At 38.2% G+C, this 27,779-nt stretch overlaps 1 protein-coding gene across 1 annotated transcript in view; it reads right to left on the bottom strand.

Moving 5' to 3' along the window:
- The window catches only part of ncm (nucampholin), a 202,837-nt gene that overhangs the window by 6,607 nt on the left and 168,451 nt on the right, over positions 1 to 27,779 (bottom strand). The window contains exon 9 of the mRNA XM_067151843.2: positions 27,516 to 27,637. Coding sequence (XP_067007944.2) covers positions 27,516 to 27,637 — 122 coding nt within the window. The remainder of the gene's footprint in view (positions 1 to 27,515; positions 27,638 to 27,779) is intronic.

Below are 27,779 nucleotides of genomic sequence, written 5' to 3'. Positions count from 1 at the left end.
AACTATGTCAAAACGTCCTTCCATTTGCAGCTAAGATGTATACTACTCTTGAATGATCCATGGGATAACCACGGTTGCTGAAGATCGATTGTCCTTGTGCCTTCTCAAAATTCAAACAAATGAGGAACTGCAGACGTCTAAATTGAAACAGTATAACCAAAGGGATGATTTGAATCTGACTTTGCCCATGGCATGTCCAGTCAGGATAGTAGCTTCAATGATAATCGGTAACAGTTTCTTGAATGAGAGTCGTATTTGATAGCAGAGGGAAGGAGAATTCGTATTCCCGAGAAGGATAATTGGTGCGACAATCTTGAGCTCCAAGATGTTCGAGGGCACTCCAGGTGACTCAAAAGCTCTGTAGTTGACAGCCTCATGTGTATTACATGTCGTGTCGATAGACTTGAACACCGGGTAATTCTTGTAAAAGCTACTCGTTGATAACGTTCAATCCTTACTTTCTTGGAGCTAGAATTGCTCTTTCCAGCCATGGATTAAAATTTGAAGTGAATGAAATGAATACTGAGCATTACCATTACATCTACTTCGAAGTGTTTATCTGCAGTGTCATTGCAACTAAAAGAATAAGTGAACGAAATGAATATTGGGTAAAACTGAAATAAATAATTGAAATGATAAAAAGGCAGGTATAAAAGATTCATCTAAGAATACACCTCTGCTTGTGGCTAGCAGGTTACTCGTATAACATGGTGTCCACAGAAAGTTCTCTCAAGTTTCCCTGACTTTCCCTGACCTACTAATTTTTTTTTTTTTTTTTCATGACTCAAGAGATCTGAGTGACAAGTTAATTCACTGAACAGCATGTTTTACAAGGAACAAAAAAGGAAATGCCTCCACCATTCCCAGAGCTGGCCTAATTCGCTCTCCACTTCCTTTTCTTTCCCAATTATTTAGGAAATAACAATTATACTGATGACACTTTATATATAAACAAATTGTTTAAATGTAACATGTAGGCCTAACATATGCCTTTATCTTATCATTTCCAAGGAAAAAGTACAACTAACTTATTAATAGGGTAATTTAAATACGAAAATGAAATTATTTTACCACAGCAATCTAATACTACTTTATGTGGATTTAAAACACTCTTGAGATCAAAAGCAATTAACGTGTGTTTCTAAAGTAGGTGAATACATAAATTCCAATTAGTCTAGGTCCATATTCAAAACAGTTTTCAAATTTCAAGACAAATCAGTCAGAAAAGCAACAAGAAAGAAAAGTTTCTACTTATCAAAAAGATTACTAGTTTTCTAGAAGTATTTTCTTCCTTTCAATTTCAGCATCCTGTTTTTCTTTTTCAATTTTCAACCTTTTCTGTTTCAACTGTAATTCAATTTTCCTTTTCTCAATTTTCTTTTTTTCCTCTTCTGATTGCTATTCTTTTTTATTTTCCAGGTATGACTAATACCTTCTTGAAGCTCGGATCAAAGGCAGCATACTTCTATTGATAGTAACATTCCTCGAACCACCAATGTGTTTCACACTATCAAAAATTATTCTGTGGGACGCAACTGGTTCTTCTGAAAGATTTTTGTCTCGTAAATGTTTAATGACAGAAAAGCGTATTACAAGATATTAGAATCATTCCGTATTGACGATTTTCACTTTACAGAGGTAAAATTAAATGTATCGTCCTAATTCAGTACATCATATAATTCCATCATGATGTATTGAATTAGAACGATTAGGAGGATACACTTAATTTTATCTTTGTAAAAAGAAAAGCCTATCTCAACAAATGCATTAACATGGGATAAAATGAAACAAAGTTTTATTATAGACCAGAGATCTTCATATTTCTTATCTTTTCCTAAAAGACTGTAATAAAATTCATCCAGTCCCAAGTCATCTGAGAAATGAAGTCATTAATTTGTTTGTTGATTCCTGCGTTGTTCTGAGCTTTCTCGGTTAGCAGACAGAACTGTCGTTTGGTCTTTTCAGCACTTTTACCACATATTCTTGTATGGCTGTGCAAGTTTTCAAGAACGACGTCAATCCTTTTCATTGCCAAACTGGAATTTAGCAATATCATTTTAGGGTCTAGAGCAGTGAGACGCCTTGCTAAATGTGATTTTAGAGGACTTTTCTCTCTGAGATTTCCTAACATGGTGATCAAGAGATTTTTGAACCCATTCTTACAAGTAGCATTTTCCTTTTCAGAACATTTAACTTGTTTGAGTAAGCTCTTGGCAGCATGACCAATATCCACTTTTTGTACTGAACACAGATTGGTACTAACAATATTTTAACTATTATGAAGAACTCTTAACAAATCTTGTCATATTTTTCATAAGTTCTTCAAGTGACTGTTGATAAACTTAACCGTAATAGGTGGTCCTGTATTGACTTGTTTGAATCTATTAAAGAAACTATTATTTTGAGTCCACCTTGTCAATACACCTTATAATGATATTAATTTAACATACATGTTTCGGGAAAATCATCTATTCCCTTCATCAGTGATGTCAGTTCAAGGAATAAAACATATACGATTATCTTTTTTTCTTCTTACAATTTAAAGAAGTAGATGTATCCTAATTTCACCGTATCAATGAATAAAGAAACTAATGAAATATTATGAAAATGATCATTACATAAAAGTTAATATTTTGTTGAATTGAATGAGAATACCTAAATAAATTTTTAAGATCTTCAAGTTTCTCTTCCTTCTTTTTTTTTCCTTAAATGATCAAATGCTAGTTTTGTACAATGGGTTCTCTTCTGTACTTCTTTCATTTAAACTTGATTCAAGGTCATTTTCTTTGTACAAGATAAATTTCTAAACTTTCCAAGTCATTCATAAATTTCCCCTTCATGGCCGAATGTATTAACTCCATGTCATTAGAAGTGTCTGTCAATTTATGATCTCTTTCAACCATATGCTCTCCCACTGCCGAGTATCTTTTATGTTTGACTGCATTAACATGTTCTTTGTACCTTATAGCCAAACTTCTTCCAGACTGTCCTATGCATCATTGTCTATTTATACATACATACATACATACATACATACATACATACATACATACATACATACATACATACATACATACACACATACATACATACATCATACACCATCATTATAGACTGTTATGCCTTTCAGCGTTCAGTCTGCAAGCCTCTGTGAATTTACTAAACGTCGCCACAATCCTCGATTTGCAACTAGTGTTGTGCCCTCATTTAGTTCTATACCTCTTATCTTTAAAACGTTAGAAACCGAGTCTAACCATCGTCGTCTTGGTCTACCTCTACTTCTCTTACCCTCCATAGCAGAGTCCATTATTCTCCTAGGTAACCTATCCTCCTCCATTCGCCTCACATGAACCCACCACCGAAGCCGGTTTATGCGTACAGCTTCATCCATTGAGTTCACTCCTAAATTAGCCTTTATCTCCTCATTCCGAGTACCCTCCTGCCATTGTTCCCACCTGTTTGTACCAGCAATCATTCTTGCTACTTTCATGTCTGTTACTTCTAACTTATGAATAAGATATCCTGAGTCCACCCAGCTTTCGCTCCCGTAAAGCAAAGTTGGTCTGAAAACAGATCGATGTACAGAAGTTTCGTCTGGGAGCTCACTTCCTTCTTACAGAATACTGCTGATCGCAACTGCGAGCTCACTGCATTAGCTTTACTACACCTTGATTCAATCTCACTTAATATATTACCATCCTGGAAGAACACACAACCTAAATACTTGAAATTATCGACCTGTTCTAGCTTTGTATCACCCATCTGACATTCAATTCTGTTGGATTTCTTACCTACTGACATCAATTTAGTCTTTGAGAGGCTAATTTTCATACCATACTCATTGCACCTATTTTCTAGTTCCCAGATATTAGACTGTAGGCTTTCGGCACAATCTGCCATTAGGACCAAATCGTCAGCATAGGCCAGACTGCTTACTACATTTCCACCTAATTGAATCCCTCCCTGCCATTTTATACCTTTCAGCAGATGATCCTTGTAAACTACGAACAGCAAAGGTGAAAGATTACAGCCTTGTCTAACCCCTGTAAGCACCCTGAACCACAAACTCATTCTACCATCAATTCTCACTGAAGCCCAATTGTCAACATAAATGCCTTCGATTGCTTTTAATAACCTGCCTTTAATTCCATAGTCCCCCAGTATGGCGAACATCTTTTCCCTCGGTACCCTGTCATAAGCTTTCTCTAGATCTACAAAACATAAACACAACTGCCTATTCCTCTCGTAGCATTTTTCAATTACCTGGCGCATACTGAAAATCTGATCCTGACAGCCTCTCTGTGGTCTGAAACCACACTGGTTTTCATCCCGCTTCCTCTCAACGACTGATCGCACCCTCCCTTCCAAGATGCCAGTGAATACTTTGCCTGGTATACTAATCAATGAGATACCTCGATAGTTGTTGCAATCCTTCCTGTTCCCTTGCTTATAGATAGGTGCAATTACTGCTTTTGCCCAATCTGAAGGTACCTTACCAACACTCCACGCTAATTTTACTACTCTCCATCCTTTCCACTTCCTCAAGCATAATTTCACCAACATCATTTTCCTCCTCCCCATTTGCTTGGCTGTTCACAAGACCACCAGGATGATTTCCTTTTACATTGAGAAGATGTTCAAAATATTCTCTCCACCTCTCCAGTGATTCCCTGGGATCTATTACGAGTTCACCTGAATTACTAAAAACACTGTTCATTTCCTTTTTCCCTCCCTTCCTAAGATTCTTTATTACTGTACAGAAAGGTTTCCCTGCTGCTTGACCTAGCCTTTCTAAGTTGTTACCAAAATCTTTCCAGGACTTCTTTTTGGATTCAACAACTATTTGTTTCGCTCTGTTTCTTTCATCTACGTAGAAATCCCTGTCTGCCTCGGCCCTTGTTTGGAACCATTTTTGATAAGCCTTCTTTTTACGTTTACAAGCTGCTCTCACTTCATCATTCCACCAAGATGTTCGCCTTTTCCTATCTTTACACACAGTTGTTCCTAGGCATTCCCTTGCTGTTTCTACTACAGCATCCCTGTATGCCACTCATTCACTTTCTATATCCTGAACCTGCTTACTGTCTACTGTTCGAAACTTCTCAGTAATCATATCCATGTACTTCCGCATAATTTGCTTGTCCTGGAGATTTTCTACCCTTATTCGTTTGCAGACAGATTTCACTTTCTCTACCCTAGGCCTAGAGCTACTTAGTTCACTATTTATTTATTTATTTATTTATTTATTTATTCCTGGCTTACATTTGTGGCGAAGTTAGGGCTCACGGCCCTCTCTTACACTTAACCACTATAAACAATAAAATTTAAAAATGTAAACATAAAAGTAAGACATAGAAATTCTAAAAGGACATAATACTACGGACAGATAATTCGCAGACTAAGTTAGGCCTACATATCAGTACGGCAATTAGTGTGATGATAATAATAATAATAATAATAATAATAATAATAATAATAATAATAATAATAATAATAAAAAGATGAAAACCCATTCACACAACAAACACACATGATTCACACAACACAGTTTTATGTTCCCAGGAAAACGTTCGGCAGGCAGATTTGAATTTATGAGAGGAAGTAAGGTGCCAAATGTCCACTGGGAGTGTATTACAGAGTCTCGATGCGGTAACTAAAAAGGAATCATTATAGGAATTCGTTCGACTTAGTGGAATTTCAAGTAGGGAACCAGAACAGGTACTAATTTCGTGGAATGAGGAAAGGAAACGAAAATTAGAAGAGAGGTAAGTAGGAGTGCTCCTCAAAAATACCTAGTAAAGAAGTGGCATTAGGTGAAAATTCCTTCGTTCATTTATGCGTAGCCATCCCAATGTTTTGAAATATGGTGTGACATGAGCGTCATGTCGCAGTTGGAAGGCGTATCGTATGTATGAGTTTTGTGCTCGCTGAAGTCTCAAAGCTTGCTCAGCATTTAGAATGACTAGTACCATATCACAGTAGTCTAGAATTGGGAATAGTAGTGCTGGGATTAATTTTAATTTAAGTTTTTGAGGAAAAGAATTCTTGTGACGTTTCAGGGGATATAAAGCTGCATGAACCTTTCTACATATATTTGTTACAAGTTCATTCCAGGTCAGATTCTCATTGATGGAGATTCCAAGATTAGTTACATTTGTAAGGTACAGTACAGCAATGTCATTTATTATGATTGGAGGAGGATTGATATTGCTTATTACATGTAATAATTTAGAGTTTCCTATGATAATACTTTGTGTTTTACAAGGATTTAGGATTAAGTGGTATGCTTTAATATTGGGGTTACTAGAGCATCCTTCCATGCAGTTGGAAACGGCCCTGGTGAGACAGTGGTTTACAATGTGGGTAAATTGGTAGGACCGCGCCAATAATGTTTTTTATAAAGCCTATTGGGATGTTATCTGCTCCTTTAGCTTGTGACTTAACTGATTTCAAAATACGTTTTACATCATTTACACTGACAGGGTGAAAAGAGAAATTATGTTCGTTTTCCGTAGGGTCACTGTTTCTTTTATTTAGATTGATATGATTTTGAGGTTGAGATACATTTATTGGGTTAGTTACTAAGTGAGAGTTAAGTGTATCGAGAGATATAGTTGGCACATGTGGCTCTTTGCATTTTCCAACTCCCATAACTCGAAGTTCGTTCCACGTTTCACATGCATTTAAGTTCCTTGTTACATTTTTAATGTGATTAAATTTGCTATTGCAAATTAATTGCTTTGTTCTGTTACGTAAAAGACTATACTGTTCAAAATCTAGATCATTATTTGTTTCCTTGTATCGGCAAAACACTGCGTCATGGCAAGCCATTGTTGCTTTTATATCGCTTGTTAACCAAGGTGCAGGCGAGCGACTCTGGCTTGCCTAACTGGAGCATGCTTGTCATATACAGTAAAACCTCGTTAATTCGAAGTCGTTGGGACTCAAAAATCGGGACTTCGAATTACGTGATTTCGAATTAACCGCCAATTCGCAATTCAGAAGTACCAACCCTTGCCACGTTACAAAATATTCTAAGGCCCATTACTGCATGCATTTAACCTTGATTCACAGTTTATACCTTTCAAATGCCTTGAAAAAAGAACTATTTCCAAAATGTATCCAAGAAGGTGCATTTACAGTATTCAAATAATACACTCGGTTATCTTACTGGTAAACATAACCTCACGCAACGAAAGAAAAAAAATCGCACAATTCAAAGACGAGGATGAATGATGCCGGTTCCCCTGTGCAGATGCATTATTTTTTGGATTTCTTTACTGTTTGCATTTTTATTATAGATGCTTTGTACTGGCATGGAAAGTGCCCGACGCTCTTAAAACATCGTGTCTTATCGAAGTTTCCTATGACGAGGGAATAAAGTATCTGGCTTCCATGTGCATTGCAAAGCACTACTATGACCCCTATCCCTCACACTGTACGATTTCCAGGCTGGCAATTTCTCCTTTAAAACAATGAGACAGTTTGGCTCACATTAAAATAAAGCAATGCAGTTTCACCGGCAATGTCAATATTGTTCGGTGCCTACGAATTTATTATATTTGTCACGTTTTTTAGTCAACTGTCGTCATCGCCAGTGTTCGCGGATTCTGTTTTCCCGCACACTGCTTGTTGCGTGATATTACGGCGTTCCTTAAAAGGTTGAACAAACAAGAATTTCATTCAACTTAGCAATCATGAAGCGCACTGTTGACCCACCGAAGTGAGTGTAAGTGCGGAAAGCTACGGTACCACTCCACGTTCCGGAACACACGTTCTATTATGACGTGGATAAATTTCGAGTTGAAATTACTCTGTAACATACTATTGTTTTAAAATGTAAAGGCAGTTTCGAATTAAAAGTCTGAATTTCGGTAATGGGGCCGACATTGCACTTCGAATTACGAATTATCCGTATTTCGAATTAAACAATTGAAATAACATGAAAAACTGTATCTCATGTTTCCGGGAACGAGAGCTTCTTCGAATTAGGCGGGATTTTGAATTAACCGATTTCGAATTACCGAGGTTCTACTGTAGTCCTATGAGTAAGGAGTTAAATCTTGTCACTTTCATGTCTGTGTCATGCAACTGCTTTATATCTTCCCACGGTAAAGTGTAAGCATCGTTTTGGAGTTGTTGTAGATCGATATTTTTCAGATCCCTGTAACTAATGTATTTAGCTTTGTATTTTGGTACACGTAGAGAGTAGCACAGGTAAATTAAGTCATGAGTTGAGATGCCAGGTACAGGAAATTGACCATACTTAAGAACTTTATGCGCCGGGCTGAGTGGCTCAGACGGTTAAGGCGCTGGCCTTCTAACCCCAACTTGGCAGGTTCAATCCTGGTTCAGTCCGGTGGTATTTGAAGGTGCTCAAATACGACAGCCCCGTGTCGGTAGATTTATTGGCACATAAAAGAACTCCTGCGGGACTAAATTCTGGCACCTCGGCGTCTCCGAAGACCTTAAAAAGTAGTTAGTGGGACGTAAAGCAAATAACATTATTATTATTAGAACATTATGCTGGTTATTTGTAATCAGGAGGTCAATTCCAGTATGGCTTGTATATCTAAGTGTATGAACATGATTGGTTGCGTCTAGTGGTAAGATCGTCAAGTCGATGGAGGTAAATAGGTTGCTGATTCCGTCTGATTTGTCAGTCAGGGCTAAGATATTTGAGTTAAAGTCACCAAGAAGTAGTATATGCTCGTAGGTTGGTACTAGTTTGAGAAGGTCAGATTCAAAGTCAGAGATGTTAGTAACATTCGGTGGTTTATAGACAACTCCTATCAATACTTTTTGACGGTTAATTATGGTCTCAGCAAACATATATCCCGTATGTGGAGTGATGCCAGATGATGATTTGATAATTATTCTACATTTAATATCATCTCTACAATATACTGCTACACCATCACCGCGCCTGGCAGTGCGATCATGCTGATAGTACATCCTTCTAGTTTTACAAGGGTAGAGCTAATTTTATCGGACAACCAGGTTTCAGTAATACACATAATATGCATGCTACAGGTTGATATTATCGAACGAACTTCATCTATGTGACTGAGGAGTGAGAGAGAATTGATATGGCAACACTGTAGACTTCACGAGAACTGAGACAAAGATTGTTTCAATAGCAGTTCAATAGGCTGAGGGTTGGGGACAGTTGGTGAAGGTACATGAGGGTTATTTTCGTCTTGGAATACACTCGGATCAATGACACTCAGGAATGCCTCATCTACCGTAACAGTAGTTTCAAGGACACCAGCTGCTGACATGTTTAAAGGGTAAGTGACAAATTCCTGGAACAAACACTGATAACACACACACACTGACAGACACACGCAGATATTACATAATAATAATAATGCTATTTGCTTTGCGTCCCACTAACTACTTTTATGGTCTTCGGAGACGCCGAGGTGCCGGAATTTAGTCCTGCAGGAGTTCTTTTACGTGCCAGTAAATCTACCGACATGAGGCTGCCGTATTTGAGCACCTTCAAACACCACCGGACTGAGCCAGGATCTAACCTGCCAAGTTGGGGTTAGAAGGCCAGCGCCTTAACCGCCTGAGCCACTCAGCCCGGCAGATAATTACGTACAAATAGCATATGTTTGAACATTTCAATACACAAATAATAATAATAATAATAATAATAATAATAATAATAATAATAATAATAATAATAATAATAATAATAATAATAATGATAAAATTACACTAATATACAGTTGAAGAGTTAGTCTAGAGTAGCGTTTTGCTAAGGTGCTGTACTCCCAGGCTTTAAGTGCACCTGCCGGCGAGCATTTCAGAAATAAGTAGAAGAGAAAGAGTTTGTAGGTGTGGGTGGAACTATGCTATACGACTATTTTATGAACTTGTTACAAATGAAATTGGAAGAAACAGTTGAGGAGCTAGAAAGCTATTTCACAGTAGAATCTACAGACACAGGGTATTGTTCATTTATTTGAGAGAGTTCAGTTCATCCATTGTTGTTATGTTGTGTCTGGTTTCCCCTCTTTTTACAACAATGCGGCCCTGTATGGTCCAGACATTTCTCACTCCAAATTTATCTACAGCCGTCTTTAATATTAGAGTGCGAGCCGCAGTCAGGTCTTCCCTGATAGTGATTCCAGTGCTTGCTAACCTGTGCTTCTTACGAAAGACTTCCTCCCTTTTCCTATAGCTTACAAATTTCACTATTATAGACCGTTTCACTCCCAGCCCTGGCCTGCCAACACGGTGAGACCTATCAATATCCAGATAAAGTAGAGAATAAATGTATGCGGTATTTAATAAATCAGCAATTTACAAATTAACATGCCAAACATGTAAACAATGATACATAGGACAGTCTGGAAGAAGTTTGGCTATAAGGTACTGTATCAGGAAGGCATAGGCCCTGGCACATCAGCGTCATAAAATCTTTAATCATGAAAGAATGGCTGAGTTGCGACATAAGGAACAGCTGTCCGAGGGAATGTTCTCATCTCTACTGCTCGTGTAAGTGTGAGGGAGACAGCAAGAGAGGGGAGCAAAGTCAAGTGACGTCAGCGCCACATGTATCTCACCTCCGCAAGGAAACGTCTAGAAATGATTTTTATAACTTCTAAACGGCTCAACAGATAAAAATAAGACAAACACCTACACATAGCCTGCATTTCAAATGTACAATGTTCCAAATTTGAGATCAATCCAACTAGTAGTGTAGAAGATATGACGAGTTGAAGTTTGAAATGCATAACCACTCCTGTCGCCTGACCCAGAGAGCTTGCTCCCAGCAGAATATAAATAGGTTAACGACTCAAGGGTATAGTCAGTTGCAATCGACAACTCGGTCATGGTTAGAAGTCATACTGCTCCGTCGCGCTTTGCGAGAGATGTGTAAGTCATGCTAAACCTTTGAATTTGTGCAAGATCGTAGTAAGTGAAGTTTCAACCGCGTCGTGGACGTGTGCAATGATATAAAGTTCTATCAAACCGAGTTTTGTCGTATAAGATTTACGGATTTCTTGAACAAGTGATCTTGCTATAGAGACTGTGCATTTCGGTAGAACTGAGAATACCAGTGTTACCATTCGACAGTATTATGGACTTTGTTAATTCCTCACATATTTGAACTCTGTCGTGATCATTTACAGTGACAAGTATAATAGGAAATTGTACGTGATAAATTAAACCTTCAATTAATGATAATTTCATTAGTCTTGAGATGCATTTCTCGTATATAATTACAATTGTGAACTATTTGAAGTACTATTCCGCTCAAATATTCAGTAATTAATAGGAATGAGTGTGGCTAATTTCACATTTTTCCTTGAACATTCGATTAGTGTCATAAGAAAAGAACTGAATATTAAGAACATTTTATGGTGATATTAGGTCATACGAACTCTTATTATGAGAACTCATTCATAAAAACCACTTAAGCAGTGAATATTAGGATTCAAGAGACTGTTCTAGAAGTGACCTTAATTCCATTTATTCGAGTATTTAACAGACTGTGATAGTTAATCTAACACTGAATTTCGACATAATCTGTGATTATTATGAACTGTGCTAGTGTCTTATAAACTGTTTGGTGAAAGACTGTGCTTTTGACTGCAGAAGCAGTATCATTTTATCACTACAGTAACTTGACTTATAGCTCGAACTGTGTTATTCCAAGTCACGTATTTAATGCTATAGTACAAAAGTGCGAGTACAGAATGGGCATTCGGACTTATTTCAGTGTGAAATACAACTCATTAATGATAATTAATAGTCCTACAACTCACTGTGTAGTGCCAATTGAACTTTCCCGTGTTTCAGCATTTCTTTTTAAAACACCGGAAATCTTGGCGAAGTGTCGTAATATCACACTACGTAGAACGTCATATCCAGCGTGGGATTATTCGTGGTCTCTTCGAGGGATTACACATGGTGTCGTCATGGGATAGAACGTGGTACGCTGCTGGTGCTGAGTTCGCTGCAGAGCTGTACTTCATCCATTCTTATGAGCAGAACACAGGTGATATAAGTGTATTTTACCTTTTCTTAAGTGAGTAATTACACTCAGACAATAAGTGACCTTTTAATAATTCACTCACTCATTCAACAGTGCTACGTTTACCAAAAGAAAAGTGCTTCGTAATTTTTGACCATGTGAATTTTGCTTGTAGAAATTATAGGAAGTCATTCAATAAGACTACAGATCATGTTTCAATGAACTTCAGGTTTCTCTTCGAAGTTGTGTAAACTGAAATAATTTCACAAGAACTAGATGAACTGTAAGGCTTGTCATATAACAAGTGCACTATTTAACAATCTTGTATAATTTGCTTAGGTGAACTGTAGGATTTCTTCAGCAAGTGATTGAAAATATTTAATTTGAACTATAAGACAGCTAAAGAAAGTGTAAGCTAATATTATGTTTAACAATTATAAAAAAACTTTAGGTTTTCACCACAAGTGATGGACTTAATTTACAATTTAAAAATATTGGTAAATCAACAAGTGGTTGAATGAAGTTCTATGATCGGAGTGTTATTTTGAATTTGAGTTTATATGAGAGATCCTAGATGAACTTTAGGGTGTACTGAGATCTTAGAAAACTGTTATTTATTCTGGACAATATTAACATTGAGTGGATGTATAGGATTGTGACAGCGCATATATTTCATTTACCTAATTGCATCCTGAAGAGATCAATTGAAGATGTAATTTTGATAAATTAAAGGCAGGGTGATTCACTTTAGATTATCAATAAATATTGTCAAAAATTTTAATTACCATCTATTATTCGCTCTGTGAAATTACCCTTTTCTGTACCTGCTCCAATAGTAACCGCACACTACCAGAGATCCTTCCCATGCTCTTGACCAAGAATCATTTCCCAGTACAGTACAAAGAACATGTTAATGCAGTCAAACATAAAAGATATTCGGCAGTGGGAGAGCATATGGTTGAAAGAGATCATAAATTTACAGACATTTCTAATGACATGGAGTTAATACATTCGGCCATGAAGGGGAAATTCATGAATGACTTGCAAAGTTTAGAAATTTATCTTGTACAAAGAAAATGACCTTGAATCGAGTTTAAATGAAAGAAGTACAGAAGAGAACCCATTGTACAAACTAGCATTTGATCATTTAAGGAAAAAGAAAGAAGGGAAAAGGAAGAAAAACTTGAAGATCTTAAACATTTATTTAGGTATTCTCATTCAATTCAACAAAATATTAACTTTTATGTAATGATCATTTTCATAATATTTCATTAGTTTCTTTATTTATTGATATGGTGAAATTAGGATACATCTACTTCTTTAAATTGTAAGAAAAAAAAAGATCGTCTTATATGTTTTATTCCTTGAACTTACATCACTGATGAAGGGAATGGATGATTTTCCCGAAACATGTATGTTAAATTAATAATTTTCTATCATTATAAGGTGTATTGACAAGGTGGACTCAAAATAAAACTATAATAGTTTCTTTAATAGATTCCTTAAGTGACGTAAAAAGGTAAGGAACCATAGGTTTCTGACTTTGAAATCTTCTGAGGAAAGGTTCAACATCAGACATAAAAGCACTTAATTTTGTTTTAAGTAGTGGATTATTCACAGCATCTCTAAGGTATTGAAGTTTTTTTTTTAGTGTACTCTTTCACAAATTATTCAATGTGATCATATATGAGGGTAATCCCAAAATATAAATACAGAACTCTGTTTGTGCGGCCGTTGGTCACAATAGTGTGAAGACGTTTCCCGCGCTCGCATATAAACATGTGCACGCTGCACTGAGGCACTCAGTCTTAGCTTGGCAGCCATTGAGAATGGAGCTCCCCTTGGATGTTACCGCCAAGTGCGAAGTGCGCGCAGTTATTCAGTTTTTGAACGCAGAAGGTACTGAACCGATTGAAATCCATCGCCAATTGACGGAAGTGTATGATGAGTCGTGCATGGGTGATGAAACGCGGGCGTTCAACTTTACACCTGAGACCAAGCAACAATGACGCCAGTGGCGGGATCCCTCTTCGCCAAAGTCATGGAAATTCAAGCAAACACAGTGCTGGTAAAGTCATGACAACTGTGTTTTGGGATCGAAAAGGGGGCCCGCTGGAAAGCGATTCAGCACTGACGACGAGGTTCACAACTTCCTGAACAGCATGGCGGCGAGCTGGTTTGACACGGGCATAAAAAAACTGTCACAGCATCTACAAAAGTGCATTGACCAAAATGGTGATTATGTAGAAAATAGCAGAATGTTCAAGCTGTAAAATGATGTAAACTGTACCGGGAGGTACACTTCAACCCCGTACATTTAAATGAAGCGACTTGAAGAACGCTATCTATCATATAAAAATTGAAACATCTGGTACAAGAAGATGTCACATGTCACTACTAAATGATGGAGTAATATGTTATTTGGAAGTTTCCTAAACTGACTAGATTTCTTTGTTTAGTTTTGGTGTATCACAGGAAGTTCGGACCTTTCTCCATATATGTCTCTATGAAAGAACTGAGGTCATGCATTCTGGTGCAAAGTGAAATAACTAGAAATTTAAAGAAGTTTTGTGTTTATAGGTTTTCTTAACTGAATTGACTTTCATTATTTTTGATATGCCAAGGTTTGCAACACTTCCTTCTCATCCTGCCAGCTTTGTGGTTTCTGACCAAACAGAAATATTGTGTAATTATGTTTCTGCCAATCATAGGCTTCTTGTAACTTTTTGTTTATCCAATAAAATGAGAGGGGTGTGTCTGGATTTAGTCCAGACCCTTCTCAAAACTTCTTCTTGGGTATAAAAGCTGTCGCTTTTTAACTTGTCTTACTGATCGTCGAATTAATGGTGTGTGTGTGTGAAGAGAGGAGACGGGGCCCCCATTCTTCGGCAGGCAGAACATCAGCACAGGTAATGACCACCAGGTTTTTATCTCTGTAATTATCTCCGCAAGCTGAACTTGATGGGAAGGTTCCAATCTTTAACTATGTAACAGTCAATTTCCTAAAATCTAAACTTTCTTCATTCTCATGTAAAATTTTATGTAAGTCCTAAGGACTTAAAACTGTAAACCGGGGATAGAGAGTGCGTTACCCTCTTGAATTCCCCTTCAATTAATCTTGAGGTGACTAAGATTTTGCAACTGCTTTTTTTCTTGTAGCCGGCCCCGTGGTGTAGGGGTAGCGTGCCTGCCTCTTACCCGGAGGCCCTGGGTTCCATTCCCGGCCAGGTCAGGGATTTTTACCTGGACCTGAGGGCTGGTTCGAGGTCCACTCAACCTACGTGATTAGAGGAGCTATCTGACGGTGAGTTAGCGGCCCCGGCCTAAAAAGCCAAGATTAACAGCTGAGAGGATTTGTCGTGCTGACCACACGACACCTCATAATCTGCAGGCCTTCGAGCTGAGCAGCGGTCACTTGGTAGGCCAAGGCCCTTGAAGGGCCATAGTACCATGGTTTTTTTTTTCTTCTTCTTGTAAATCGTATATCTTTCTAGTCACCTCAGTACTTTGGGACTAGCTTCTGCCTCATCGGGCTGCAAGCCCAAGTAGGGTTTTAACCTTGGTTTTCTAGGAGCGCAAGTGTACGCCTCCATACATTTCTGAGTTTGGGCCAGTAATTTAACCTGTTCTTTTTCATGAAGGGCCAGTAGAATTGGTACTAATTGTATTGGTGTAATTGTATTGAGCAGACAAGCTCTTTTCTGTCTTATAATAGTTAATGGTTGCCTTAAGAAGGCCGTAAGAGTTCAGGAGTGCTGTCCCCTTGGGAGAATTTGTAGAGCATGTAAGCTCTTTTGAGGTAATGTAATAGATATTGTGTGGTGCCTTTGGAAGGCCATAACTTGTAACTGTTGGAGCAAAGTGCTCATGAAAATTGTGTTTTGGGAGATATCTCTCCTTGTCTACCTAGCTAAATGCAACATTAGCGATGTTGGGACCTTGTAAATTAGGAGTTTGAAACTCAAAATTGTAAATTACTAATTCTTGGTTTTTATATTTTTTGTACCTTTTACCTCAGTACCTGTAAGCTTGTTATTAGTTGAAATTTAAGATCTGAAAAGAAATATAACCTTTATTTCAAAGTTTTAAATTTATCTTTGACTATCGTAGATAGACCCATTCCAGCTCGCACCTTCTTTCACGTCTGTGATCCACGAAAACAAGGTAACATAAACCATTGTAGAAATAAATGGGTTTATGTATTTATAAAAAAATAGGAGACCTTATTTTTGGGATTATCTTCGTATTTTAAGAGCTTAATCAACACAGTGTCCATTTTCCAACCATCTTATTGCAGTGGACTTGTAAGGAAATGCAGTGCTTGTTGTTAAGTCAGTATATTTAGCACGTCGAGCAGGGCTATCTTTAAAAAGATTGTACAGAGATCTGGAAAAATGAAAAAGGACTCAGTCAGTTTTGGAGAACCCAGTTTTCATGGCTCCATTCACTTTATGTAAACTGCATATGCCTATGCCCTCGGGGTTTAGCACTTGCAAATTATTTTCAAGTTTATAAATAAAAAGTGGTTCATGTTTGTGGGTTACTGTAGTCACGTCCTAGTTCGTGAACCATGGGCAACGGCTGAGTGGCCTAGTAAGTGGTCCTGAGAGTCGGGATACCAGTTGCTATGGAATGGGAGTGGGCATCTCGGACATATTCTGAGTCGTGGCCCTCCTTGTGCTCAGGCGGCCAGGACTACACAATTCACCGGTGGTCCATAACCCGTTAGAGGAGAGATCCTCACTTGGACTATGTGCAAGTAGGGCAGCATCCTGCTTCATGAATTTACCGAGCTCAGAACACTTTAAGCAAGCCTCGGACCTATGGGAGTAATGGAGTCCCACTCCCATTTGACAGGCGAGGGTCTCCTTGGAAACAACTTGGCGAACGAAATGGAATTCGATGGGGAGCTATCAATATTAATGGGGCTTATGGAAGAAAGATAGTAGAACTGGCTGAGTCAGCAAAGAGGATGCATCTGGATGTGCTAGGAGTAAGTGATATTCGGGTAAGGGGAGATAAGGAGGAAGAGATAGGAGATTATAAAGTGTACTTGACGGGTGTTAGAAAGGGAAGGGCAGAGTCTGGGGTAGGGCTCTTTATCAGGAATACCACTGCACGCAACATAGTTTCTGTTAGGCACGTAAGTGTGCGAATGATGTGGATAGATTTGTCAGTGGGAGGAATTAGGACAAGAATTGTGTCCGTGTATTCACCATGTGAGGGTGCAGATGAGGATGAAGTTGACAAGTTTTATGAAGCATTGAGTGACATCGTGGTCAGGGTCAACAGCAAGGATAGAATAGTACTAATGGGTGATTTCAATGTGAGAGTTGGGAATAGAACTGAAGGATATGAAAGGGTGATTGGTAAATGTGGGGAAGATATGAAAGCTAATGGGAATGGGAAGCGTTTGCTGGACTTCTGTGCTAGTATGGGTTTAGCTGTTACAAATACATTCTTCAAGCATAAGGCTATTCACCGCTACACATGGGAGGCTAGGGGTACCAGATCCATAATAGACTATATCTTAACCGACTTTGAATTCAGGAAATCTTTTAGGAATGTACGAGTTTTTCGGGGATTTTTCGATGATACAGACCATTATCTGATCTGTAGTGAACTAAGTATCTCTAGGCCTAGGGTAGAGAAAGTGAAATCTGTCTGCAAACGAATAAGGGTAGAAAATCTCCAGGATGAGGAAATTAGACAAAAGTACATGGATATGATTAGTGAGAAGTTTCGAACAGTAGACAGTAAGCAGGTTCAAGATATAGAAAGTGAATGGGTGGCATACAGGGATGCTGTAGTAGAAACAGCAAGGGAATGCCTAGGAACAACTGTGTGTAAAGATGGGAAAAGGCGAACATCTTGGTGGAATGATGAAGTGAAAGCAGCCTGTAAACGTAAAAAGAAGGCTTATCAGAAATGGCTCCAAACAAGGGCCGAGGCAGACAGGGATTTCTACGTAGATGAAAGAAACAGAGCGAAACAAATAGTTGTTGAATCCAAAAAGAAGTCATGGGAAGATTTTGGTAATAACCTGGAAAGGCTAGGTCAAGCAGCAGGGAAACCTTTCTGTACAGTAATAAAGAATCTTAGGAAGGGAGGGAAAAAGGAAATGAAGTGTTTTGAGTAAATCAGGTGAACTCATAACAGATCCCAGGGAATCACTGGAGAGGTGGAGGGAATATTTTGAACATTTTCTCAATGTAAAAGGAAATCATCATGGTGGTGTTGCAAACAGTCAAGCTCATGGGGAGGAGGAAAATGATGTTGGTGAAATTATGCTTGAGGAAGTGGAAAGGATAGTAAATAAACTCCATTGTCATAAGGCAGCAGGAATAGATGAAATTAGACCTGAAATGGTGAAGTATAGTGGGAAGGCAGGGATGAAATGGCTCCATAGAGTAGTAAAATTAGCGTGGAGTGTTGGTAAGGTACCTTCAGATTGGACAAAAGCAGTAATTGCACCTATCTATAAGCAAGGGAACAGGAAGGATTGCAACAACTATCGAGGTATCTCATTGATTAGTATACCAGGCAAAGTATTCACAGGCATCTTGGAAGGGAGGGTGCGATCAGTCGTTGAGAGGAAGTTGGATGAAAACCAGTGTGGTTTCAGACCACAGAGAGGCTGTCAGGATCAGATTTTCAGTATGCGCCAGGTAATTGAAAAATGCTCCGAGAGGAATAGGCAGTTGTGTTTATGTTTCGTAGATCTAGAGAAAGCATATGACAGGGTACCGAGGGAAAAGATGTTCGCTGTACTGGGGGACTATGGAATTAAAGGTAGATTATTAAAATCAATCAAAGGCATTTATGCTGACAATTGGGCTTCAGTGAGAATTGATGGTAGAATGAGTTCTTTGTTCAGGGTACTTACAGGAGTGAGACAAGGCTGTAATCTTTTACCTTTGCTGTTAGGTATAAAATGGCAGGGAGGGATTCAGTTAGGTGGAAATGTAGTAAGCAGCCTGGCCTATGCTGACGACTTGGTCTTAATGGCAGACTGTGCCGAAAGCCTGCAGTCTAACATCTTAGAACTTGAAAATAGGTGCAATGAGTATGGTATGAAAATTAGCCTCTCGAAGACTAAATTGATGTCAGTAGGTAAGAAATCCAACAGAATTGAATGTCAGATTGGTCGATAATTTCAAGTATTTAGGTTGTGTGTTCTCCCAGGATGGTAATATAGTAAGTGAGATTGAATCAAGGTGTAGTAAAGCTAATGCAGTGAGCTCGCAGTTACGATCAGCAGTATTCTGTAAGAAGGAAGTCAGCTCCCAGACAAAACTATCTTTACATCGGTCTGTTTTCAGACCAACTTTGCTTTATGGGAGCGAAAGCTGGGTGGACTCAGGATATCTTATTCATAATTTAGAAGTAACAGACATGAAAGTAGCCTGAATGATTGCTGGTACAAGCAGGTGGGAACAATGGCAGGAGGGAACTCGGAATGAGGAGATAAAGGCTAATTTAGGAATGAACTCGATGGACGAAGCTGTACGCATAAACCGGCTTCGGTGGTGGGGTCATGTGAGGCGAATGGAGGAGGATAGGTTACCTAGGAGAATAATGGACTCTGTTATAGAGGGTAAGAGAAGTAGAGGGAGACCAAGACGACGATGGTTAGACTCTGTTTCTAATGATTTAAAGATAAGAGGTTAGAACTAAATGAGGCCACAACACTAGTTGCAAATCGAGGATTGTGGCGACGTTTAGTAAATTCTCAGAGGCTTGCAGACTGAACGCTGAAAGGCATAACAGTCTATAATGATAATGTATGTATGTATGTTATAAATAAAACTGAATTTAATGTTCGGCGCATCCACTGAGACTTGCAAAATATTTCCTAAAGGTAAGGAGAGTCCATGTATACATCTATCTAATATGTGGTCCGCAGTTGCCCTGCCTAAAAATACACTGTTCCAGTACCTTGTTGCAACTTTTTGAAGATTTACATCCCAAAACCTTATACACAAGTCCATTTGTCCTCTTTGGACAAATTTGTTTAATGATTCATCAAAACAAACAATGTAGTCAGGGCATTTTGCAGGAGCTAATCTATTATTTATAATATAGGTAGCCTTAGTCTTGCCCTGCGGAGGTTTCATCACAAGAGTTAAGTGACATCTTTCCAGAGACAACCCGAAGAGGCCGTAACATGATCTTCATTCACACTGAAAGTCTGACTTGTTCCTCGCATTGCTAATACGTTTGTAGCTGTGGATGTAATCTTCAAGTGGAGATGGAGTAGAGGTATTCTTTGGAAAGAAAGAAATTGTGGGCCTCAAAGACTTAGCTTTCATGTATTTTATATGAGTGGGTCCTTTAGCAGGAGAAGTGATCGTTTGTTTGAACGATTTACAATATGCTGAAGTTGTATGTCCAACCAAACACTCAGTTTGGTGAACACTTTACTCTCTAGACACAGCTTGTTAGCCATTGTCATGAGTTTCAACAAAGAATCTTAGAACTGAAATAAAGAAGAATAACATAAAAATGGTTGAAAAAAATGACACAAGGACACAACAAAAATTGTAGAATTATTGTTGTGCACTTCTCGTGAAAAAAATACTCGAAAAAGAAATGCTACAATAGCCTGGGTTAAATCAGACTAGAGCCTAAAAATATCCCCTCAAATCCATCACTGGGGAAGATTTCCTGACTTTCCAGATTTTTTGTCTATTTCCCTGACCAAAATTGTTTTACTTGACCTTCCCTGACTTTCCAAAGTGGGGACACTATGGTATAAAGATTCATCTAAGAATATGCCTCTGTTAACAATCACACACATACAAACATCTGGATATTACGTACTGAATATGGCTCATCGTGTTGGGGACCAAAAATGGCTTCCTATGCCACGGACTTAAAATGGCTCCTTGACTTGTATTGCCTATCTTATGTATGTTGCCTAGCGACAGCCAATCTATACATTTAATCCTGGTGATAGCACGTTGGAATGTCATTTCACAGCACACGTTTTCCGCTGGCTTTTTGTTCATAACTCAACAATAAACGCGAAAATTCAAAATCCAGCTTAGAGATGGATTTGAACCCCCTTTCATCAATCTATGCATAAAATTTCAGATTTCTGCATGCCATATAGATTTGGCACAGACAGACAGACAGACAGACAGACAGACAGACAGACAGACAGACAGACAGACAGACAGACAGACAGACAGACAGACAGACAGACAGACAGACAGACAGACAGACAGACAGACAGACAGACAGACTCACTTCCATTTATTATTACAAACTTTGTGTTTTATTTAATTGGGATCTAAAGTTAGATTTTAAAGAATACAGAAATCTTGAATGATCAGGCATCAATTATCTTAAATGATATAATTCAGAGATGCTGGTTTCAAATTTAGTGGCCACTTTCTTAATTAAAAACCAAACCAAACCAAAACCCCATGGCGCAACAGTCCCGAAGGGCCTTGGCCTACCAAACGACCGCTGCTCAGCCCGAAGGTCTGCAGATTATGAGGTGTCGTGATCAGCACAGCAAATCCTCTCAGCCGTTATTCTTGGCTTTATAAACCGGGGGCCGCCATCTCACCGTCAGATAGCTCCTCAATTTTAATCACATAAGCTGAGTGAACCTCAAACCCAACCCTCAGATCAAAGTAAAAATCCCTGATCTGGCCGGGAATCAAACCCAGGGCCTCCGGGTAAGAGGCAGGCACGGCTCCCCTACACTGCGGGGCCGGCATTAATTTCAAAACTCTTCTTATCTTATTGAATTCATTTTTAAAATCTTTGTGAGCTTTTATTCTTATTAGCCTGATTTTTTAAAATATTCTGTGTTCTGTATTTTTTTGAGTGAACATTGTTTTTTCACGTTTCATACTTAGCAATTTTCTGCTATCTTCGACTAAATATGTAACTAGTAAATTTTTTAATTTTTGATCTAAATCTAGATCTAAATTCTTTTAACTATCGATCCACTCTCTGTAGTCAACCAATTTGCTATCATGCTTTGGGCATCGTGACTTTATTAACTTAATTTATGTTTAAGCATCAAGACTATTGTCGTGGCCACCAAATTAGGCGGGTCAGAGAAATTACGCTGTTGCCAAGGTTATGCAGCAACTGGCGAAGGAATGTCTAACTGAACACATAATTTCGGAGCGTGAGGCAGATTGTTCTCTCTCAAGCTCTTGATGTTACTTCATTCAATGTTTCAAAACAAATTATACTACAAGCTCCAGAAAAGATTGCTGATTTCAGTGGTACAACTATTTTTCATATAAACCACTTTAAATAATTATTTAAAATAAAGTCCTGAACAAGTAAATTTAAATCCGTAGAATCATGTATTAAAAATTTCAGTATGCGGCCAAGTTTTTATTTCTTCAGCCAATAAAATTTTGTCTGCGGGAAAGATATAAAAAATTGCCTGATATATTTCTTATCTGAAACATATTTCCGTGAGTCTTGTAGTTTTCCTGGAAAATGGCTCGGAAACCAATCATGTAAACGTCGCTTAGCTGAGGCAGATCGGGACACGTGCGCCAGCACAGACTGCAGGACACCGAAAATACTTTCGGATTACATATTAATCTGTATCAGTTTTATTACATTATAGCTTTAAATATTTTAACACTGTAAATTGGACTGAGTAATATAGAAAAATAACTAGTTTAAAAAATAGGTTTACATTATTTTACAATGAATTAAGAACCGGTTTCTAGCTACAAGGCAGTCTTAAGATTTCTTAGTCATTGTCATCACTCATCTCACTATCTATCGAGTCGTCATTTACATTGATGACGAATGGTTCCATTCTTTCATCCCTTACTATTTCCCTGGCCCAATCGTCTGCTTGAAGATTTTCCGGGCGATTGGAGCACTTTTCCCAGTCTGCAGCAGTCACACGGTCGATGGCTTCTGACGTGAGTTTTTCTACGTCCTTTATTTTGAATGTCTTGTTCCTCTCTGCCACTTCTCTCTTGACTTGAGCCCAAATCAATTCAATTGTATTGGCAGTGGTTGGGTGGCAACCTTACTACCTCATGGCCCCAAAAGAGAGAGCTAATTCATCAAGTTTTTCCTTGGAGATGAAAGTACTGTTTGGTTGGAATAACACATCTCTGGAATGAACAAAGACTAACATTACACACTGTTGCAGTCAATTCTTGGCTTTTCTTGAAGTTCACAGTCTGCAAAATATTTTATTCGGCCAACTTCTTCACATATTGCAATACATTCACTATTACGGGTTTTGTCTGGCTGGCTAAATCCTTCTTCTTAAGCCCTTCCAACCGACAACGCTTCAGAGGAGTTTCTTATTCGTTTCTCGCACTTACTTCGTCGTCTTCAGATGACAGACCCGAAGAAACACCAGGCTGAACACATTTACTATCCATCCTTAACAGCACTTACGGTGCGAGCTCAGCAGCTGTATGACAAGGAATGACTCGGGTTAAGGTGGTCTGGAGCGGATGGGCTTCAATTAGACAGCACTGCACGATCAGCGTTGCCAATCCGTGCTCGGAGATAAGCGACTCTCGACCATCTATCGCTTCGCCGTTCCCATATCTGACGGCAGCACAGTTTTCTTCAGCCCCCTAATTTGGTGGCCGCGACAATAGCACTTTGTCCTGTAAATTATGTTTTATCACTGATCATGTTTCAAAGGAAGACTTAACACAGTGTAAGAAGGTTCTCAAGTACCTATAGGTTACATTCATTACTATTTCAAGATTAACATTATGTAAGTGTTCCGCTGATTTTCTTTCAATTCTTTTAATTTAATAATAAATATGTGTTAAATAAGTTAATCTTTATTTGAAGTTCAGTCCTTCCATGCCTCATGGGACCCTTCCGCTTTCCACATTCTTGTCATTTGTTCTTAATTTTAATTATTTAACCTATGTGACGTACCCACTTGGCTCGTTAGTAACTTGTCCTCTGACTTGTTGGGCATTTCCCGATCTATTTTCAGGTGCGCCACCCCTACCGTTATGCCTTGGCTGAAAATGATTACGATTCTCGTAGTTTGGCTGTCTTCTATTGTCCCTTGGTTCACTATGAGGAACAAAATTATGTGAGTTTCCTGTTCTATGCCCAATGTTTCCTAGTGCATCAAAACTCCCTAATAACTGCTCCATTTCCTGAATAGTTTTAACACTTTGCATACACGCTGCTTCGCGTACCCTGTCTGGAAAATGTCGTAACAGTAATCTGACTACATCTGAATCAGCCGTGATTCCATCTAAATTCTGGCAAATCATAACATGTGACAAAAAATACTCAGTCATAGAGACACATTCATTATGTTTGAATTTCCCAAATACTACCCTTTCTCTTTCACGGCTTTGAACGTTTTCATTCCAGTATTGTCTGTGAACTTCATCTTAAATTCCTCCAGACTTTTCATGTTACTTTTATAGACTGAAAACCAGGAACGCGTCTCTCCCACAAAAGCATGATCAATAATGTCGATCGCCTCTTCCCAGTCCATAAACCTTTCCTCAATCCGTTTCCCAAACCGTTTTTCTACTATTTTCAGAAATTCTAGTGGGTTAGTTTGTTTCATATTGAACTTCGGTAATTTGATTTCCTTACTGTAAATCCCTCCATGACTTTGCCTCTCAGTGTTACCTTGCCTTTCTCTTGCTTCTCGTCGTATGCGTGCTTCTGCCATCGCTATGCGGTTATCTACATCTTTATCTCTTCTTTCAATTTCATTCACTACAGTGTTCTGTTTTTCTTTCAAAGTCTTAATTTCCACTGTATTGCCTTCTACTATCGCAAACTTTTCTCTTTGTTCCCTAGTGTTGTCTTCTATTATACACTTAACGGTATCGATATTGTTTTGTACCTCTTGCTTAAATTCTCTTATTTCTTCCTTTTGGGTCTCAACTTTATTATTAATACTTGTCACCTGTGTCTCTAACTCCTTTCTGGTGTTGTTGCTTTCTTTTTCCATTAATCCCAACAACTCACTCCTCTGCTCTACAAATTTCTTTTCTACCTCTTGTTTGTTTTGCTTAGTTGTCTCTTTCTGTTCCTCTATCTGCTTGTTAAATCTTTCATTTTGCTTAAATAATTCTTGTAACTGTTTGCTATGTTCGTCCATCCTTTTATTAGCTTCGACCTTGTGTTCATACAATGCCTTACTTAATTCTCGTTTAGTTTGTTCTACTTCATTTTTTATTTCTGATTTAGTTTGTTCTACATCTGTTTTAATTTGTTCCAATTCATTTTTTATTTCAGATTTATTTTGTTCCATTTCATATTTTATTTCAGATTTACTATCCTCTATCTTACTTAACATTAACTGCATCATTTCAAGTAACTGATTATTATATTACCCTCACTGTTAGGGCTAACCTCCGCCTCGCCCCCCATCGTACTATCGTCTGAATCTAACGTAACTTCGTCATTCCTACTCTTATTCCCTTTGCTATCTTCGCTCCTAATATCAGTTTCCTCCTCTACACATTTATCTAACTCTTCCTTAGAATTACCTAAAGTACTACCCTTCAGCACGTGTCCACTACGCAGCGTCATGTCTTTCTCCTCTTGCTCAGCCATGTTACCTCCAAAATCAAACACACAAGAAAAATATACTGTGGATACACAACAGTTACCCCCAAACTACTGAATTTATCCTTCTATACCAGTACTTAATGATTTACGAGCCCCTCAGTTGTGGCGACAATATGTGACGTACCCACTTTGCCCACAGATGTATGACAAATTTATAACGTGGCGGGTCACTTTAATATTAAAATAAATAAATGATATGTCATTGTTTCTCCAGAAACAGTATCCCAAGGGCGCCAGTCTTCAAGCTTATGGCTTGAAAACACAAGTAGATAATTAATAATAATAATAATAATAATAATAATAATAATAATAATAATGCGTAATGAGACTCAAAAAACTCCCAGGGGTGGGGTGAACGGAACATAAATCATTAAGTACACTAACTTGGAATTTACGGATCATTAATAATCATTTCATAAAATACAAATTAAAACAGCTATTTATTAAGATGAAAACGTGACGTAACGGCGTATTAACGAAATCTGAACTTACAGAAGCAAAAGAAAAAGTGAGTGAAATTAACTTTAAGAAAATGAACTGTTGCGCGAACACTTGCAGTAACTTATGCCATAAGCTCACCAAATGTAGACTCTGTTGTCTTGAAGCTGAAGATGGGTGGATCTCTCGTACAGGCTGCCTCATCTGTTGTTGGATTCCAGTCCTACATCCACATTTCCTGTCTTTAACACTTCCTATTGTACTCCTTACATAAAGTCGTAATGAGTCCTAATTTTAAGTGCAAAACCACCATGCGTTATGTTCATGGAGAGAATACATTCGTATTCTTCCGTATTACTGAACAGTAGCGTAGCTAAATTCATAATAAAAGCTCTCCTCCCCTATACCAGTCAGAACCGGTCTCCCGTTGACTTCCTCTCGTCATTGAGATAACAAGTCCCAATGAGAGTAACTTTTGAGTAGAATATACTCAGATGCGAAGTGAACTAAGTTAAAATCTTCTCCGATGTGTAGACGTAGAATCGTAGTAAGAGTATCTTCCAAGAGTGAGAATCAGAATCAGAATGTCCTAATCTCCGAATGTCCTCTCCAGCCTTTGTCGGTGGTATTTATCGGTTCAAAAGTCTCCTTCCATCAGCCATATCACATGGTCCAGTAAGATTCGATGTCTCATCCCTTCTTCCTTGTATAGCAGTGCATCCATCACGTTGCTTCATTACGTTCATTCACATAGGCTGAACTTTCCCGCTGAAATAAAGCGTCTCGAAGCTGAGTTTGAAAAGTGGGTGTTAATAATGTATCAACTGTCTTTTGATGAGGTGGAGAGGGTAATATCTCTCGTAACCTTGATGACGTACTTTTCCTGGAACTGGGCTGAAATTAGCCTGCTGACTCTGGTCACCTCACAACGGCTATTGGAAAATTTACTGCAAGTTATAAATATGCGTGATGTTGAAATACTTTACCCAATAATTTGTTCGTTCAGAATACGTTATAGCCGCGATACAAAGAAATGAAATGATGATTGAAGTGGATGATAAAAACCCTATATATATATATATATACATATTAATTTTAAAATGACCTATCAGTGATTAAATATATACATCTTATCAATTAAATATATAGTTCAATAATTAAAAATATACAGTGATGTCCCAAACATCACAACCTCTCTAAATCCTTTATTTTGAGTTAACTTAGTTCAACAAAATCATTTGTGTTTTCTTCTTGGGTGTATGAAACATGACTGCTTTCATTATTCATTCTTATGTATCTACAACTTATCTCGAGGATGCTACACCAATACGGCATATTCAGAAACTAATGAGGTAAGGAAACTACTCCATTTCCACGGACTGACTAACTAAGCAGCCATGGCTGAGTGCAATTACATTTTAACAATCTAATTCTATTTCTTCATGTGAGATTATTAAAGCTAATAGAGCAAATTTTAAACTATAGGGAATCAAAGAAGGAGAAACTTTACCTGAACTGCTATCATCACTAGAGCTACTGCTGTCAGAACTGCTGCCACCAGCCAAGGCTTCCACAATTTTAGGTAGGATGGGCACTTTGGGCTGTGATTTAAGATGATCTCGCAACTCATCTCTGAAACAAACAAATACACTTAATGTTTTAATACAAGTCACGAAAGGGGGGACAGAGAACTTAATCTGTCCGGATCGTGAATCCTCTCATCACCAGGGAATTTTATGCAAATACATACTTTATGCAAGTCAATAATCATACA

This window comes from Anabrus simplex, chromosome 7 (assembly GCF_040414725.1).
Source record: "Anabrus simplex isolate iqAnaSimp1 chromosome 7, ASM4041472v1, whole genome shotgun sequence".
In the NCBI taxonomy this organism is placed as follows: Eukaryota; Metazoa; Arthropoda; class Insecta; order Orthoptera; family Tettigoniidae; genus Anabrus; species Anabrus simplex.
The sequence above is the reverse complement of the archived record's forward strand: the minus strand, read 5'-3'. Positions and strand labels throughout refer to the sequence as shown.